Source organism: Mobula birostris, chromosome 18 (genome assembly GCF_030028105.1).
Source record: "Mobula birostris isolate sMobBir1 chromosome 18, sMobBir1.hap1, whole genome shotgun sequence".
In the NCBI taxonomy this organism is placed as follows: Eukaryota; Metazoa; Chordata; class Chondrichthyes; order Myliobatiformes; family Myliobatidae; genus Mobula; species Mobula birostris.
This window is the reverse complement of record NC_092387.1, coordinates 37,436,516-37,454,646: the sequence shown is the minus strand read 5'-3', so window position 1 is coordinate 37,454,646 and position 18,131 is coordinate 37,436,516. Positions and strand designations below refer to the sequence as shown.

At 42.7% G+C, this 18,131-nt stretch overlaps 1 protein-coding gene across 4 annotated transcripts in view; it reads right to left on the bottom strand.

Annotated features, from left to right (window-relative positions):
• LOC140212061 (paladin-like) overlaps positions 1-18,131 on the bottom strand; it is a 288,234-nt gene that overhangs the window by 192,766 nt on the left and 77,337 nt on the right. For all 4 annotated transcript variants that reach the window (XM_072282528.1, XM_072282529.1, XM_072282526.1 and 1 more), the window contains 5 exons: positions 17,041-17,232; positions 14,753-14,855; positions 5,824-6,003; positions 4,681-4,845; positions 2,209-2,369 (listed from right to left, as the gene is read on the bottom strand). In XM_072282528.1, the coding sequence (XP_072138629.1) occupies positions 2,209-2,369; positions 4,681-4,845; positions 5,824-6,003; positions 14,753-14,855; positions 17,041-17,222 (791 nt within the window). In that variant the 5' untranslated portion in view covers positions 17,223-17,232. The remainder of the gene's footprint in view (positions 1-2,208; positions 2,370-4,680; positions 4,846-5,823; positions 6,004-14,752; positions 14,856-17,040; positions 17,233-18,131) is intronic.

The window sequence follows — 18,131 nt, the reverse complement described above, 5'->3', positions numbered from 1 at the left end:
AGAACATTAGTTGGAGCACTGACACTTTTTTTGAAAAATATATTCAGGAAAATGTGCAAAATATGTTATGCAGGATGGACATACATCATTGCACTGTGAATAGCGATCTTCCTGAACAATTTACTTTGAAGAAGTTTGACATTAGTTTTTAATTTCCTTGTGTTGTACGAGTGATACTGGAGGGATTTTTGCACAGGTTCTAGCCCTTTGATGTGCAATGACAGGAAGACATTTAGCCATGGAGAATTTGCCATGTGTACCAAGCTTCAGTGCATCCCCCATTTATAATGCTGGACCTCGTAATTGTAAATCTTTAATGCTGACTGTCAGGAATGGTTCTTTGCATCTCAGTATCCACACGCTTTCAATAGACCAAAGTGCAGCAATCTAATCATGGTTGCTTGTTCTGCATAATTCTTCCATATATTCATTACATGCTTGCCATTACTCTCTCCAATATGAATAGAATGAACCAGCACTATGCACGTATCCATCAGATATGTGAAATGGAATTTGTAGACACACACCATGGGTCCAAATTTTGATCCCTTCTCTTTGTGTACCCACACATCAATAAATTGGATTGGTGCTAGGATACAATCCTTGGGTTGTGCCACTAAGGCAGGCTAGCCCAGAGTGCAAGTGGTTATGGTGCTGTTTTATCTAGGCCGTTGGATCTTAATTTGTGGCTTTTACATCACATTAAAATGGCCACTTCTTTTCTGTTCTGCACTGAGGAATATTTTTTAAATTATTGCAGCCAACCAACAACTTACCCAATTGTGAGACTTCATGAACGAGCTTGAACAGAAAGAGCAAGGTGGTGACTAAACTGAGGGCCAGCTTCATTGCAGTTACGAGCCCTTTCCCAGTCTAGTTCTTTTCTCCATCACAGCCTCCACAATTATTTCAACAAGATCAGAAGCGAGCAGAAATCCCAGCATATTTGTTATTCTTCCCATTTTAAACATTCATGAAAGCAGGCGTAGACTCTCCGGTAATGTCTCAGATGCTCTGGGCACAGTCCCACCCAAAAGGATAGAGTTGCTTGTTACAAATGCACAGACCAAGATTGGCAACAGAGTAGTACAATTAAACATGTTGACTAAGTCATGTTAGAAAGGTACACGCTGGGCAAGCATAGCAGTTAGTGTGGCACTATTAAGCTCAGGACGTTAGAGTTAGGAGTTCAATTCTGACATCATCCGCAAGGAATCTGTATGTCCTCCCAATGGAATACATCGGTTTTCTCTGGGCACTCTAGTTTTCTCCCACAGTCCAAAATCGTACCGGCTAGTAGGTTAATTGGTCATTGTAAATTGTCCCGTGATTAAGCTAGGGTTAAAATAGGGGTTGCTGGGCGGTGTGACTCGAAGGACCAGAAGGGTCTATTCCATGCTGTATCTCAAACAATAAGTAATGAAAGGAGGCTCTGGCCACCAGGACCAAAATCAAGCCATGCAGAGTCAGATCGTTTGCTGCAAAATCATTGTGGGTGGTGATGCACAGTGTTGAAAAACTACTTTATAGGCACCACAGTAATACAGCAGCTAACATGACGCTATTACAGCTTGGGGCATCGGAGTTTGGAGTTCAATCCCAGCATCCACTGCAAGGAGTATGTACGTCCCTCCCCATGGAGTGCATGGTTTTTTTTCTGGGTCCTATGTTTTCCTCCCACAGTCCAAAGCCGTAACAGGTAAGTTAATTGGTCATTGTAAATTGTCCCGTGATTAGGTTAGGGTTTAATCAGGGTTGTTGGGGATTGCTGGGTGGTGTGGCTCTAAGGGCCTATTCTGCGCGATGAGAGAGAGGCCTCCGCGCGTAGGAGGCCAAATTGATTCACCGCGAGATCAAATGTGCCTTTGCTGTTTTCTCACAATCGATCAGACAGAGAACAATGTTTACTACCTTTATCAATAGGGCTTCTGACAAGCTGTTCTTTTCAACTGAGGAAGTTAAAGTTTAATGAGCTCCATCTAGCTAAAAATAACCTTAGCACAAAACAGCTGTTTGTCCCATTGAACACTGCGAGAAATATCCTCAACTATTCATGGATCCTTAGTTTCAACCTTTGGTCAGTTATCCATTTGGTACTTTTCTCTGAGTGAGAGTGCAGGAGCCCAGTTGCTGTTGTTATTATAACTATATCCCACACTTGCATGCAGTAGAATAATCAAAAATTGAGATGGTCATTGTGCCCCATACCTGCAAGAAGACTTGGTAAAGAAAGCTCTTTTATAAACCTCTTCTGTTACATGGATGTCCTCTTCACAGCAGATAGAAATGGCTTGAGGTTCGTCCTTGAAGTGTTCTATGTCATTATAGACATAACTGATATTTTCATTCAGCTGAGCAAAGCTGTAAAGCTGAAAATTTAAGAAATATATAAACTTAATTCCCAACAACAAGTGACAGGTGTGATATTCACAAGGTACAACATTCAGAGAGAATGCCAAGTATTTGGACTTTGTCATGGTCAAAAAGGCCGTGTCAAGGAATTGAGTCTTGAGAACAGCCCAGAACTAGAAGAGTTGTTCAATTCTCTCAAACCCCAAGCAATGGAGGTACAGGATGGTGCAGGTGGCACCTCCAGCTTCAACAACTCAATTTCAATCCTGACCTCCAGTTCTGTCTGTGCAGAAGTCTGTCAATCTGCTTTTACGGTGTGTGTTGACTCCAGGTACTCCAGTTTCTTCACGCATCCCAAAGATGTGTAGATTGGTAAGTTAGTTCAGGGGTCCCCAACCTCTTTTTGCACCACGGACCGGTTTAATATTGACTGTGTTCTTGCGGACCGGCCGACCGGGTGGTGGGGGGGGTTCAAGTAAGGTTAAACTCACCTCAACATGTCTTTTACAGTTAGGATTGTCAACTTTCTCACTCCCAAATAAGGGACAAAAGTAGCAGTCAAATACGGGACACTTGTGTTTACCCCGAGAAAGACTACCATGACCATGAAGCCTTGCGCAGGCACCTCTGTGCGCAGGCATGTACGTGCCGATTTTTTCCTGACTATACTGTACATACATTATTTCTACTTTATATAGGCTGTTTATTTATCATATTATTCCTGCTTTTTCTATTTGTTAGTGTTATTTTAGTTTTTATATGTTATTTGATAGGTTATTTTTTGGGTCTGGGAACACTCAAAAAATTTTCCCATATAAATTAATGGTAATTGCTTCTTTGCTTTACACCATTTCAGCACGAAAGGTTTCATAGGAACAATCTACCTTAGCGGGGGAAATACGGGACAAGGCGGTCCCGTATGGGAGAAACCACTTTAGTCCAATATACGGGATGTCCCGGCAAATATGGGACAGTTGGCAACCCTATGTTCAAGTTCAACAGTGCATGACAGGGAATGAGGAAAGGTGCAGCTGACTCATATCGTTTCCTCGCGGCCCGGTAGCACATGCTTTGTGGCCCAGTACCGGTCCGTGGCCCAGTGTTTGGGGACCGCTGAGTTAGTTGGTCACTGTATATATTACCCCTGGTGTGTGTTTGTGTGAGTGGCAGAATCTGGGAGGCTTTGACAGAAATGTGGTAATAATAAACAGATGATTGAAGGTCAGTGAACTGAAATACCCATTTCTGAAATGATTGGCTTCAAAACAGGATTGAAAATTGGTTCAGAGGGTAGGCGGAAGAAGGTGATGGCTGAGAGTTGTTTCTTTGGAATGGAGACCAATGACTAGTGGATCAGTTCTGAGACTTGTGTTATTATTATTTATAGAAATGATTTGGATGTGAATGCACAAGACTTGGCCAGCATGTTTGTAAAAGACATAAAATAAGGAGTTGTTGTTGACAGTGAAGAAGGTTATCAGTGATTGCAAGGAGATATTGATCAGTTGGGGAAGTAGGCCGAGGTGTGGCAAATGGATCCCAATACAGATTCAGGTGATGTGTTTTGAAAAGTCAAACCAGCGCAGGACCTACGCTATGAACAGCAGTGCGGTAGGGAGTGTAATGCAACAATGGGCCTCAGGGGTACAAGTACCTAATTCGTTGAAGGCGGCATCACGCGCAGACAGAGTGCTGAGAAAGGTGTTTAGCCCGCTGGTCTTCATCAGCTTGGGCACTGAGTATAGGAGTCAGGACATTAAGTTGTAGATGTATTTATTGTTGGTGAAGACACAATTGAAAGTACTGGGTACGTTCTCCTCGCGACAGCATGAGTTTTCTCTGGGTGCTCTGGCTTACTCCCATAATCCAAAGGCATACCAGTTATTAGGTTAATTTCTCGCTGAAAATTATCCTGTGATTAGGCTCATGCTAAATAGGTGGGTTGCCAGGCGGGGCAGCTCGTTGGTCTCATTCCGCACTGTCTCTAAATAAATAAATGATGTGGACGGTAACAATTGTTTCTCCACGGTAAGGGGTCCAAAACAAAGACTTAGGGTGAGAGAGAAAAGATTTAAAACAGACCTGAGGGCAACTTCTTCCCACACAGAGAGCAAAGGGTAGTGAGTATTTGTATGAGGTGCTAGGGAAGGTGCTGCAGGCAAACACAACAGTTTTAACAAGTCCTTGGATTGGAAAGGTAGATGAAAGACATGCACCTGGAGCGATATGGGCCAAATGCAGGAATTTAGCACTAAATGTGTGGACAATGTGAACTCACTGGACCAAATGTGTCCGTACCATTAACTACAGTGAACAATCCCACTCTACCTCCTTCCTGATGCTCAGCTCCAGTTGTTCCACTTTCACATTTCTCCCCAGGTTGTGAAGATTCTCATGAAGGTTTTCTTTCCGTCTGGGTGTATATGGAATAAAGTCATTTTCCACATGCAAAAAGACCACAGGTTCCTCTCGAACACAGAAATACAGAATGTCCTGCAAAGGAAAAGAATTTTAATCTCTAAAAAGGGAAAGCTATATTTCTGCAGAATTTTCATATCTTCATGATGATCCAATTCTACATGACCAAAAACATTATATTTGTAGTCAATGTTGCATTCTCAAAAATGCAGCAATGATGTGCACACCAAGCTCCAATAAACAGCAATGTAACAATGAACATATGGGCTGGGAAAAATGATTGGCCAGGTCATCAGACAGAATTGCCTGTCTTCTGTAAGTTACGAAGCTTGGGATCCAACCAGAAACATGGGTCAATTTGATGTGGATCTTTCTATTGCCTAACTTCACAACTATAGTAGAAGGAGACAATGGTTAGACTTATTCTGAACTCACAGCAATTTTTTGCTCATCTCCTGTGGCCACATTGTTGAACTGGCCAAATAGACTCCTTCTATGTCATATAAGAATTAGCAGAAAATCAATGAAGGCCACTTGCAGTCACAGATTCTCACAAAAACTTAAAAAGAAACTACCTAATCACCTCCATCCTGGTCTGTTTAAAACTGCAAAGTTAAAGGAAAAGGCCAAAATATTGGATACCAACAAAATGACGAGGAAAAGAGGGAACAATTTTAAAATGTAATTAGGCTTGGGTTTTAAAAGAAAGGAATATCATAGTTTCAGGGTTCGAGATCTGTTGTACGGAATAAGTTAGTTTTGATAAGAAAGTTCGACATGATTTTAACTTCAGATCATTGACTTAAGTTACTCATTTAGTGTTCATTTTAACCCCGAGGTAGTCCCATTTCCTTTCATGTTACTGCAAGATGAACTCGCTACCCATTATCTTAAAGCAGTCTCACCTACAAATCTGCTGAGACAAAACAGAAAACAGCTCTGAAAGCTAATTCCTGTACAGAATGGGGATACTTCCAAAAAATAACACAGGAATTTGAATTTTTTTCCCACAGAACCAAGAAGATTACAAATAAAACAAAGGTGGTCTCTGACCTCATAACCTTCCCGTTGAAATATTTGGAGAACCTTCTTAAAGCCATTAAGACTGGGCTGGCCCATTCCAAACACTGGGTAGCTCCCCTTGGCCTGCCTGAAATTGGGCACTCCATGGCTGCCCGCAGTGTTCAAGACATCTATCTTGCTATAGATGTCACAAACCATGAAATATTTTCCCTGTAACACAATGGAAAGATAAATTAGTAATGAACCACTTCTACAGTGACAAAATGCTTTGAGAGGTTGGTCATGACCAGAATCAATTCCTAGCTCAACAAAGACCTGGACCCATTGCAATTTATATATCTCCACAATAGGTTTATGGCAGACACAATCTCAACGGCTCTTCACATGGCTTTAGATCACATGGACAATACAAACACCCATGTCAGGATGCTGTCCATTGACTATAGCTCAGCATTTAACACCATCATTCCTACAGTCCTGATCGATAGGCTACGGAACCTGGATCTCTGTACCTCCACCTGCAACTGGATCCTCAACTTCCTAACCAGAAGACCACAATCTGTGCGGATTGGTATTAATAACTCCTCCTTGCCAACAATCAACACTGGTGCGCCTCAAGAGTGTGTGCTTAGCCGATTGCTCTACTGTCTCTATATCCAATACTGTGTGGCTAGGCATAGCTCAAATGCCATCTATAAATTTGCTGATGATACAACTGTAACGCGTTGTAAGATTTCACTACTAATGCAAAGGTTTCTCTGTAGCATCAACGTTTGGATTATGACTAGAGATAACGGGGCTTTGGCACGTGGGGCTATCCAATGAGAGGGATGTTGGTCTTTCTTGTGGATCTGGTTGCAGGGATTTCGTGGTCTTTTGCCAAGGACAGATGAGGAGAGAAGACGCAAGTGGAGAGAGCTGGTAGACCGCCGGATGGAGTGGACTCAGAGTGAGGGTCCAAGGGTGGGCTACGCTCAGAGGAGTCGACAGGAAACCAGTGGACTGAACTGTGAGCTCCAACGTTGCGCATTAGACTGTTTCATGAGAATGGGCCCTTTTCTTTCTTTTGTTTCTTTACTAACCATATAGTCAAATTAAGAATTATAAAGCTCAATCATTTAATCGCATATTGTGTACTGTTTGTTATCTCGTGGTACTGATTTGTAACAGGGGACACATCACGCAGCATCCACCCAAACAAGATTTCTTAAGTTTGACTGGGCCGAGGGCTGTCTTCCCCTAGATTAAGCCACTAGCCGAACCGAGAGTTACACAACCATTGTTGGTAGAATCTCAGATGGAGATGAGAGGGCGTACAGGAGCAAGATGTATCAACTAGTTGAGCCGTGTCACAGCAACAACCTTGCGCTCAACACCAGTGAGACCAAAGAGCTATCGACTTCAAAAAGGGTAGAATGAGGACCACAAACCAATTCTCAGAGTGAAGCAAAGTGGAGAGAGTGAGCAACTTCAAGTTCCTGGGTGTCAAGATCTTGAGGATCCAGCCTGGTCCCAACATATCGATGCCGCTATAAAGAAGGCAAGATAGTGACTATATTTCGTTTGGGAATTTGAGGAGGTATGGTTTGTCACCTAAGACACTCAAAAACTTTTACTTGTGTACCATGGAGAGCGATGGCAGCGTGCACGGCCGCTTCTGTGGTGATGTCTGTTATCTGTCAAGTAGGGGACCGTGCACAATTCTGACTTGATGAAGACATCCGTGAGAGCATGGAGGAACATCTGGAAAACTTCTGAAGTGCCCGCTTCACTGCTGCTGCTACTGTGTGGTAACCAGAATCTCCGGAGCAGAAGGCCCCGAAATTCTCGGCTTTGCGTGTTTCAGCGGCCGGGGCGAGGTCAAAGGCGCTCGGCAGAGGATGGCGCTCGGGAGGCTGTATCGGAGAGGCTGATCGGAAGCTCGAAGTTTTCCGATGGACGGACTCAGTGTCGGCTGTGGTTGGCTGCTTCCAAGGCATTGGCAAGTTGACGATGCCTGGAGGTTTATGGCAGGGAGTTTCTCTCTTTTGACACCTGCTATCGGGGACTTGGGAGTCGATCAACTCGGGGACTTTGAGACTTCTTTTTACCGTGCCCATGGTTTGTTCTTCATCAAATTATGGTATTGCTTTGCACTGCTGTAACTATATGTTATAATTATGTGGTTCTGTCAGTGTTAGTCTTTGGTTTGTCCTGTTTTCAGTGATATCACTCTGGAGAAACATTGTATCATTTCTTAATATATGCATTTCTAAATGACAATGAGTGTTCTCATAATCTAATCTAATTGTGACCGGTTGCATAACAGTCTGGTATGGTGGGGTTACTGCACAGGATCGAGAAAAGCTACAGAAAGCTGTAATTAGTCAGCTCCATCTTGGGTACTAGCCTCCATAATATACAAGACATCTTCAAGGAGTGGTGTTTCAGAAAGGCAGCAACCATTATTAAGGATCCCCATCACCCAGGACATGCCTCTTCAATTGTTACCATCAGGAAGGAGGTACAGGAGCCTGAAGGCACACACTCAGCGATTCAGGAACAGCTTCTTCCCCTCTGCCGTCTGATTTCTAAATGGACATTGAACCCACTAACAATACTTCACCATTTTTTTATATTATTATTTCCGTCTTTGGACTATTTTTAATTTCACTATTTAATGCACATATATATACTTACTGAAATTGATTTACTTCTTTTTTTCCTATATTATCATGTATTGCATTGTACTGCTGCCACTTTATCAACAAATTTCATGACATCTGCCAGTGAGAATAAGCCTGATTCTGAATCTGAATCCAGAGGTAAGTGGACTGAGGGGCAGGATTTGGAAGTGAAATTGATAGCAGAGGCATGAGGTAAATGAACAGAGAATTAGGCAGGGGGGAAGGTACAGAAGAGAAAAGGAGAGGGGGCACTTGTTAGAAGGTGGAGGGGAGCCAGTCAGGAAAAAAGCAGGAATAAACGCAGATCAAACCCAGGGCCCTCAGTTCTGTACAGTTTCATAACCATGCACACACAATAATCTGCAGATGCTGGCAACACTCACAACATGCTGGAGGAACTCAGCAGGTCGGACAGCATCCGTGGAAAAGATCGGTCGATGTTTCGGGCTGGAACCCTTCGTCAGGACTGAAGGGGGAAGGGGTAGGGGCCCTATAAAGAAGGTGGGGGGAGGGTGGGAAGGATATTGCATCCGGTGCTCCCGGTGCGGCCTCCTTTACATCGGTGAAACCCGACGCAGATTGGGGGACCGCTTCATCGAGCACCTCTGCTCCGTCCGCCAAGACAGACAGGATCTCCCAGTAGCCACCCACTTTAACTCTGCTTCCCAGTCTCATTCAGATATGTCCATACATGGCCTCCTCTACTGCCATGATCAGGCTAAACTCAGGTTGGAGGAGCAACACCTCGTATACCGTCTGGGTAGTCTCCAGCCCCTTGGTATGAACATAGAATTCTCCAACTTCCGGTAATTCCCTCCCTCTATCCCTATTTCACTCTGCCCCCTCCCCCAGCTGCCTATCACCTCCCTCATGGATCTGCCTCCTTCTACTACCCATTGTGTTTTCCCCTATTCCTTCTTCACCTTTCCTGCCTATCCCCTCCCTGCTCCCCCTCCCCCACCCCTTTATCTTTCCCCTTACTGGTTTTTCACCTGGAACCTTCCAGCCTTCTCCTTCCCATCCTCCCCCCACCTTCTTTATAGGCCTCTGCCCCGTCCCCCTACAGTCCTGACGAAGGGTTCCAGCCCGAAACGTCGACCGATCTTTTCCACGGATGCTACCTGACCTGCTGAGTTCCTCCAGTGTGTTGCGAGTGTTGTCATAACCATGTGCTGTAGCTACACTGGTAGAGAATTGTTTCCTCATACACTCATAGCCATCCAACGTAAAACTGTAGACATTACAACAGAGTGTCAGAATAACCATGCGGAACATCATTTGTCCCTTTTTAATCCATTCATCAGGTCACATCCAACATTTCTTCCACTATTCTACATTGAAATTTATATTACAATCTGATCTACTTTATAAAATTATTTTTTTCCATTTAAACTCATGCTTCCTGGGTGACTATCTGAGTAAAATCCCAAGTTATTTTGTTTCTATTGCCTTAAACACCATGGAGGAATTTAGCCACCTCCTCGATTGAGCTCTCTTTACAAACATGGAATATCTTGTTGGAGAGCTTGCAACTCCGACAGACTTCAGCTCAAGGACGAGGGGCGTGATGGACTTTTCCATTTAAAGAGACAAGATCATTCATAATAGAACAACATTCATAATTATGCCAGCATGCTTTGCTGTCAGATATTGAAACAGAAAATGCTACAAATACTCAGCAGGTCAAGCAGTTTCCACAGAGAAAGAAACTGTTAACATTTCACATCAATGCCTTTACTCTTAGGCCTGGATCTGAGTAAAGGCCTCTCACAGGATGTACAGAGCTGTAACCCCACTTGCCTTCTATTATGCATGTCAGATTGCAGTGGTGCTGTGACTCTAAGAGATGCTGGAGATGGTACAGAATCCAATCACTAATATACATGATGGTGAATCAGCAAAGCCTTTAAATGCTGAGACAGTCTATCAACACCTGCTGCTTCATCACTCAGAAGCTTGATTTCAATTGGTGTGCAGTGACTCAGTGACAGTCACAGAAACATGCAGATACACACCATGGACTCTACTCTTAAAGGGGCACTGCCTCTCAGAATGAAGAGCAACCAAGTTCATCAATGAGAAACAATTCACAATAATGAGAAGCAACGATAGAAATCTTATTTCACATTTGAGAGGTAGACTTTTATTTTTAAAAGAGATACAGCACTGTAACAGGCCCTCCCAGCCCAATTACACCCATATGATCAATTAACCTACTAACCTGTACACCTCTAGAATGTCAGAGGAAACTGGAATACCCGGAGGGAGCCCATGCAATCACGGGGAGAAGATACAAACTCCTTACAGAGATTGACAGGAATTGAACCCGGTTCACTGGAACTACAGCTGATTGTTGACTTCAGGAGGATGAAACCGGAGGTGCTCATTGGGGGATCAGAGCTGGAGAGGGTCAGCAACTTTAAATTCCTCGGTGTTATCATTTCAAAGGATCTGTCCTGGGTCCAGCATGTAAATCCCATTACGAAGAAAGCATGGCAGTACCTCTACTTTCTTAAAAACCTTGCATAGATTTGACATGTCATCTAAAACTTTGACAAACTTCTATAGATGTGTGGTGGAGCGTATATTGGCTGGTTGCATCACAGCCTGGTAAGGAAACATCAATACTCTTGAATGAAAAAGCCTACAAAAAGTAGCGGATATGGCCCAGTCCATCACGGGTAAAGCCCTCCCCACCAATGAAGATATCTACACGGACCACTGTCGCAGGAAAGCAGCATCCGTCATCAAGGACCCCCACCACCCATGCTCTCATCTCACTGCTGTCATCAGGGAGAAGGTACAGGATCCTCAGGACACAAAACACCAGGTTTAGAAGTAATTATTACCCCTCAACCATCAGGCTCTTGAATCAGAAGAGATAACTTCACTCGCCTCATCACTGAATTGTTCCCACAACCTATGGACTCACTTCCAAGGACTCTTCGTCTCATGTTCTTTATATTTATTATTTATTTATTTGTTGTTATTATTATTGGTTTTTCTTTTTCTTTTGTATTTGCACAGTTTGTTGTCTTTTGCACATTGGTTTATTGCCCATCCTGTTGGGAACAATCCATCATTGATTCTATAGTGTTTCTTGTATGCCCGCAGGAAAATGAATCAGGGTTGTATGATAATAGATTTACATTGAACTACCATGCCAATCCTAATGGTAATGCTTCTGTTGCTCTCCAGTATCTCACCTGAACAATGAAGAAGTTCACAGTCATCTGGCACACGAAGGCAGCGACACTTTAAATGGAACTGTCTGGTAATGACCACACATTGCATGCTATAACTTATGTATTGGTATAGTTAATTGATTAAAGACAGACAACATCGCATTCCGGAAATAGAGAGGTGGGGGGATTTGTAAAACACTGGAAACAAATTCATTATGGACTTCATAACGATTTGGAAAGAGGGGGTGAAACCACCTAGTTAGCTTTCTCAAAGATCCAGCACATGTATAATGGCCTGGAAAATGTAAAAACCCAGATATCACACAAAGGGATAAAACAATGTGGGGCAAACAAATGTTTCAATTTCTTTGATGTTTTGTGTTAATTCCCACAATGTTCTCCTCCTCCCTTCTCCCCACCACCTTTTACATACCTATTCTCTGAAAGGTTTCACCTCAACCACCTCTTCTATACCTTGAAGACTGTGGTATTACACTGTCATTGCTCTGCCTGCCCTAACTAATGCTATAGACAATGGAACTGAAAACTGCCTGGAACACATGAACAGCCGCCAGTATAATACCACCCACTAGCTCATTCTGGACCTAAAGGTGTCAGCAACTCATAAGTCAGTCAAGCCTGTATTCATGCCAGAAGCCAGGGAAGTCACCAATTTCTGGTGGGCTTCCCTTTATATCTACAGCAGTTTTTTAAGTGTTGATCAGAACATCCACACTTGAATTCTCAGTTTATTTGCTACTGGGGAATCCCACATTACCTTACTACATGTTTTTTAGTGAAAGGAGTCATCCAAATGAAGCACCTCCAACAATGCAGCACTCCCTTCGTATGATACACGTACAAGTTCAGAGCAGGAGTAAAGCGTTTGCCTTTTGAGCTTGCTCTGACATATATTCAGATAATGGTTGGTCTGTCTATAACTCCAGCTCCTTATTACAGTCTACTAGAGCAACGTTTACTAAGCATCTATGTCTGTCTTACGAATATTCAAGGTCTCTTCTTCCACCTCCAAACCCCAAGACAAAATTAATTGCCTAATCTCAGTCCTAAAGAGGCGGCTCCTTAACTTTTACTCTTAGTTCTAGATTCCTGCGGAAGGGGAAACATCCTCCCCACTTCTACCCTGTCATGACCCCTCAGGATCCCAGTAGATCTAATCATGGCCAATCGGTGGAATATGGCGGGTTACTGTCTGCCAAGTAATAGAATCATAGAATTGTACAAGAAAAAGGCCCTATTAGCTCAACTCATCGAGCCTACCTAAGATAATCCTTTGTTTTAGATACAATACATTGGACGTTCTAAAGGTGTATGCTTACACATGCAGTATGTCAGTTCAGAAAGATTTTTGGCTCTGTAAGCAGGAGCACTGATTACAAAAGCAAGATTATCTTAAACCTTCAGAAATCACTAGATAAGCCTCAGCCAGAGCACTGTGCACATTTTGGGTGACCCATATTGGAAAGGTTGTAAAAGCTTTGTTTTTAAAAGTCAAAACGTGGTTTACCAGAATGGAACACAGCGCGAGAGGTTTCACATGTGTGACCAACTAGGATGGGTTGCCAGAAAGTGGAGAAGATAAAAAAGGAACTAACTCTGTTCTAGATTATGAGAATTGCTTCAGAGCAAACAGCAAATAACTCATCCTTTAAAAGGTGGGTCAATAACCAGAAATGGTTCATTTGTAGAATTGACCAGAAAACAAGAGGGATTAGTGAGGAAATCTAATTTCCACATAAATGGTGATGAAAATCTGCAATAAAACACTTGCAGATGTGATAGATTCAGTTTCTGTAGGATATCTCGGTAGACAAATGGATATAAGGAACTAATTGTTACCAATATAGGGTTAAATATGGGCTGTGGAACTGAATTTGTCAGTTCTCTCAAACACTTGGTATCGACACAATGGACTGAATATCCTTTTCCAGTACTACACACCCTGTACTATTCACCGTAATGGAAAGAATCAGAATCAGAACCAGGTTTATTATCACCCGCATGTGACGTGAAATTTGTTAACTTAGCAAATGGAAGGACAGCTTGGTTTTTAAAGGTAGAGGAGGTGGAGTATGTTTTATAATTAACCCATCATAGTGCACAGATGTGGCAGGTTCTGTCTCAGTGCTGCTCACCTGACCTGGAACATCTAATGGTCAAATGTCATCCTTTTTGTCTGCCAAGGGAGCTTTCCATCATCATCCAGGTAGCGCTGTACATTCCACCTCAGGCCAACATCCCGCTGGCACTGGAGGAGCTAAGCTGGCACGAAACAGTCCACCCTGATGCCTTCCCTATCATTGTGGGGGATTTTAACCAGGCCTCCTTCAAGATGTATCTGAACAACTACCACCAACATATCACCTGCAGAACCAGAGAAGCCAACATACTTGACCACTGTTATACCATACTTTGGAAAGTCTGATCACCTGACTGTACTTTTGCTCCCAGCGTGTAGCTAGAGACTCAAGACCGTAGCGTCACTGGTGAGGACCAAGAAGGTACAGTTAAGGGAGGCAGAGGAGCGCTTACTTTCAGTTGGTGTGCTGGACAATTTTCAGGGATTCATCTTGGAGTCTGAATGAATATGCCACAGTTGTCACTGACTTCATCAAAACCTGTGTGGATGAGTGTATGCCTTTGAGAATATACCATATATACCCAAATCAAAAGCTGTGGATGAGCCAGGAGTTTCATAATCTGCTGAGGGCTAGATCTGCGGCATTCAAGACCCATGATCCAGAACTATACAAGAAGTCCAGGTACGACCTACAAAAGGCTATCTTAAGAGCAGAAAGTCAATTCCAGTTTAGGTTAGAGATGGAATCGAATGCACGTCAGCTCTGCCTGGGTTTGCAGTCCATTACTTCCTACAAACCAAAGCCTAACTTCATGAAAGGCAGTGATGCTTCACCCCCAGATGAGCTCAATGCCTTTAATGCACATGTTGAAGGGGAGAATAAAATTACAGCTATGAGGATGCCTGCAGCATCCAGTGACCCTATAATCTCTGTCTTAGAGGCCTCCCCCACTCCCAACTCCTCACAACATTTACACCGAAACACAGGTTTATTTAGTTTGACTTACCTGAACCAGATGGTGTTCCGGCAGGTTATCTGAAATCCTCCCAACTGCAAAATTTGCTTTGAATAAATCGTCATGAATCTGAAACTCTTCTTTGCAGTTATACCTGAAATTAACACAAAATAAATCTTTAATACATTATTGCAATGAGATAAAGATTCAACATTCTCCCCCTTCCCTCCAAGGTGATTCATTCTGGGAAAGGGATCACAAGCAGAAATTCAGAAAATCCTCTATTTTTCACACAGTTCCACAGTCTTTGATCTTATAGGGCAAGAAAAAACTACATTTGAAATGGAGAATCTATGGGGGGGCGGGCAGACAGGGGAACAATATGTCCCATTAATGAATGAAATCTTTCTTGATCCTTAGGAAGATCAGGATGAAGAACAATCTCACAATATGTCCAGGAGTCATTAACTGGAAATCAATGACAAGAATCTGGCTGACATCTCTCCTCCCTTGATCAGGAGTAAAAGGGATTAACTTGGGACCTTTAAACTCTCCTGAGAGATTGGAACAGTACAGAACTGCCAACTGCATCAAGACAAAAAACAAGTTCACAATATATAAATAGATATTTATAAACTTTACGTAAGACACAAAGGACTAGTGGTATAGTATTCTAGAGGTATAGAACATAAGAGCAGGGATGTGATGTTGAGGCTTTATAAGCACTCGTGAGACCACACTTGGAGTATTGTGTGCAGTTTTGGGCTCCTTATTTTAGAAAGGATGTACTGACATTGGAGAGGGTTCAGAGAAGATTCACGAGAATGATTCCAGGAATGAAAGGGTTACCGTATAAGGAATGTCTGGCAGCTCTTGGGCTCTATTCCCTGGAGTTCAGGAGAATGAGGGGGGATCTCATAGAAACATTCTCAATGTTAAAAGGCCTGAACAGATTAGATATGGCAGTTATTTCCCATAGTCGGGGATTCTAGGACAAGAGGGCACGACTTCAGAATTGAAGGACATCCTTTTAGAACTGAGATGTGGAGAAATTACTTCAGTCAGAGGGTGGTAAATTTGTGGAATTTGTTGCCACAAGCGACTGTGGAGGCTAAATCACTGGGTGTATTTAAGGCATAGATAGATAGGTTCTTGATTAGCCAGGGTATCAAAGGGAATGGAGAGAAAGCAGAGCAGTGGGGATGACTGGAAGAATTGGATCAGCCCATGATTGAATGGCGGAGCAGACTCGATGGGCCGAATGGCATACTTCTGTTCCTATATCTTATGGTCTTATGGTCTTATGGACTTCAAGTTTTACTGTATTTACTTACATCACTGTTCCCAAACCAAGGGTCCATCATTAAGGATCACATCAGGATATGTTCTTTTCTCATTGCTACCATTAGGCAGCAGGTACAGGAGCCTAAAGACACACATTCAATGTCATAGGAGTAGCTGACTTCCCCTTTGCCATCAGATTACTGAACAGACAGTGAACCAACCCATGAACACCACTTCACCATTTTTGATCTCTATCTGCACTGTTTATTTCATTTAATTTTAATATATGTTTCTTATTGTGATTCATGGTTTGTTTTTATGTATTGCACTGTACTGTTTCACAGCCTATGTCAGTTATATTGAATCTGAATTCTGGTTCTGAGACATTCAAGGGTAAAAACATCGCTGGATCTGGCACCAGATCAAGGTCACTCTCCCTTAACAATGGCAGATCTCCATCAGCGGAGGGATGGAGTTCAAAAGCAATGAAGTTATGTCAAAGTTACATAGAATCTGAGGAAAGATTGCAAAGATCATGGAGCAAGCACTGTGAATAGTTCTGAGCTCTGTATTGTAAAGCAATAAATTGCACCAATAGAAAAAGATCAATAAGCATAATGACTGAACGGAGATTAAAATTATCAGAAAACACTGAACAGGCTCTTTTCTCTGGAAGTGATCTGGTAAAAATCATTAATGAATAGATTATACACCGTACAGGAGACGGATATAAACACAGGGATAAGCAACAGTAAAATCATGAGTGATGTGTCTTTAAACACAGGCCAGGAAGAGTGTTCTCACAAGAAGCTGTGGTGAAAGATGGAAACTAAGTAAGTATTTGAGGAACAAAGGAAGTGAAAGATATTCTGGGGTGAAATAAGGTGAGAGGAGACTGTCAAGAGAGTATAAACAAAGAGATGTTTTAATGATCTGTTTCTGAGTAGTCATATTCTATTTTACACTTTACCTGAAACCCAGGATATAGGAGAAAGATCTGCTTTGACAACGATAGCCCAGGTCTTGTCAACAGAGAACAACTTTTATACACTCACGTGATTAGCACAGGTGCCACCTTGTTGGTGATGATGGATTTGGCCTTGTTGTGAATGCCGAATGTCTGAAAGGAGTTGACACTGATCGAGCGCCTGCTGTCAGGGGTTCCATTGCTCTGCCCGTTGTCACTGCACTGTCCTGTCGATACAGTGTGCTGAGCAGCACTGGCAGTTGTCCCCATAATCCACCAACTTTAAACAGAGAAAAAGAGTGTTTACACAGCATGACGCCATTTACAGAATTATGATTCTCAGTCCAACACTGCATGCAACTCAATGTCCTAAAGAGCAGGGAGGTTATCTCGGCCAACATCTACCATTTTGCCATTACCTCAGAAATTTTAAATTTAAAATGGCCTTGTTTAACTCCACCACTAAGACAGCAATGAGTACCCCATAGCCAACATAGCAAGGACTATATCCAGAGCAGAGGGCGCTTCGCAACTGGGAAAGCAGTGAGTTTGCAGATAACCTCGTATGGTCCATTAACCACTCAGCACTAGCTCACTGAATTACCCTCTCAGAGTGCCTATTGACTTAACACCAGGAGGCATCGTGTTCTTCGACCACAAGTTGGGAGAATGAGAAAAACTGCTTGCCATTTAGAATTCTTTTTTTAAAACTATCAGTTGTTACAGAAGCTGAATGGGATATTAATTGGAAACAGATTTTATCACATGTTCCCTCTAATGCAGTACAGCTTTCCTACAAATTTTCACATGCTTTTCATTGAGTTACCCTTGGCAGCTCTGCCTGGTAGCAATGTCAAGTGAGAGGTAAGGGTTTGAATCCCACTATGTTGCTTGAGTAAAAAAGTCTAGGCTGACACTGAGTGAACACTGCAACTCACAGATGTGCATTCATAACAATGATGTTTAGCAGAGACTAGATGCCAAAAGAAAAACAGCAGTTGCTGGAAATCTGAAATAACCACAGAAAATGTTGGAAACACTCAGTAGTTTCCAGGCAGGGTTCAAACTAGTTTGGCAAGAGGATGGAAACCGGAGCACCAGGTCAGAAAGTGGCAGGATTGAGAACAAGGCAGATGTCAGGGCCAGAAAGAACAGGCAGCAGCAAGGTAATAAACACAA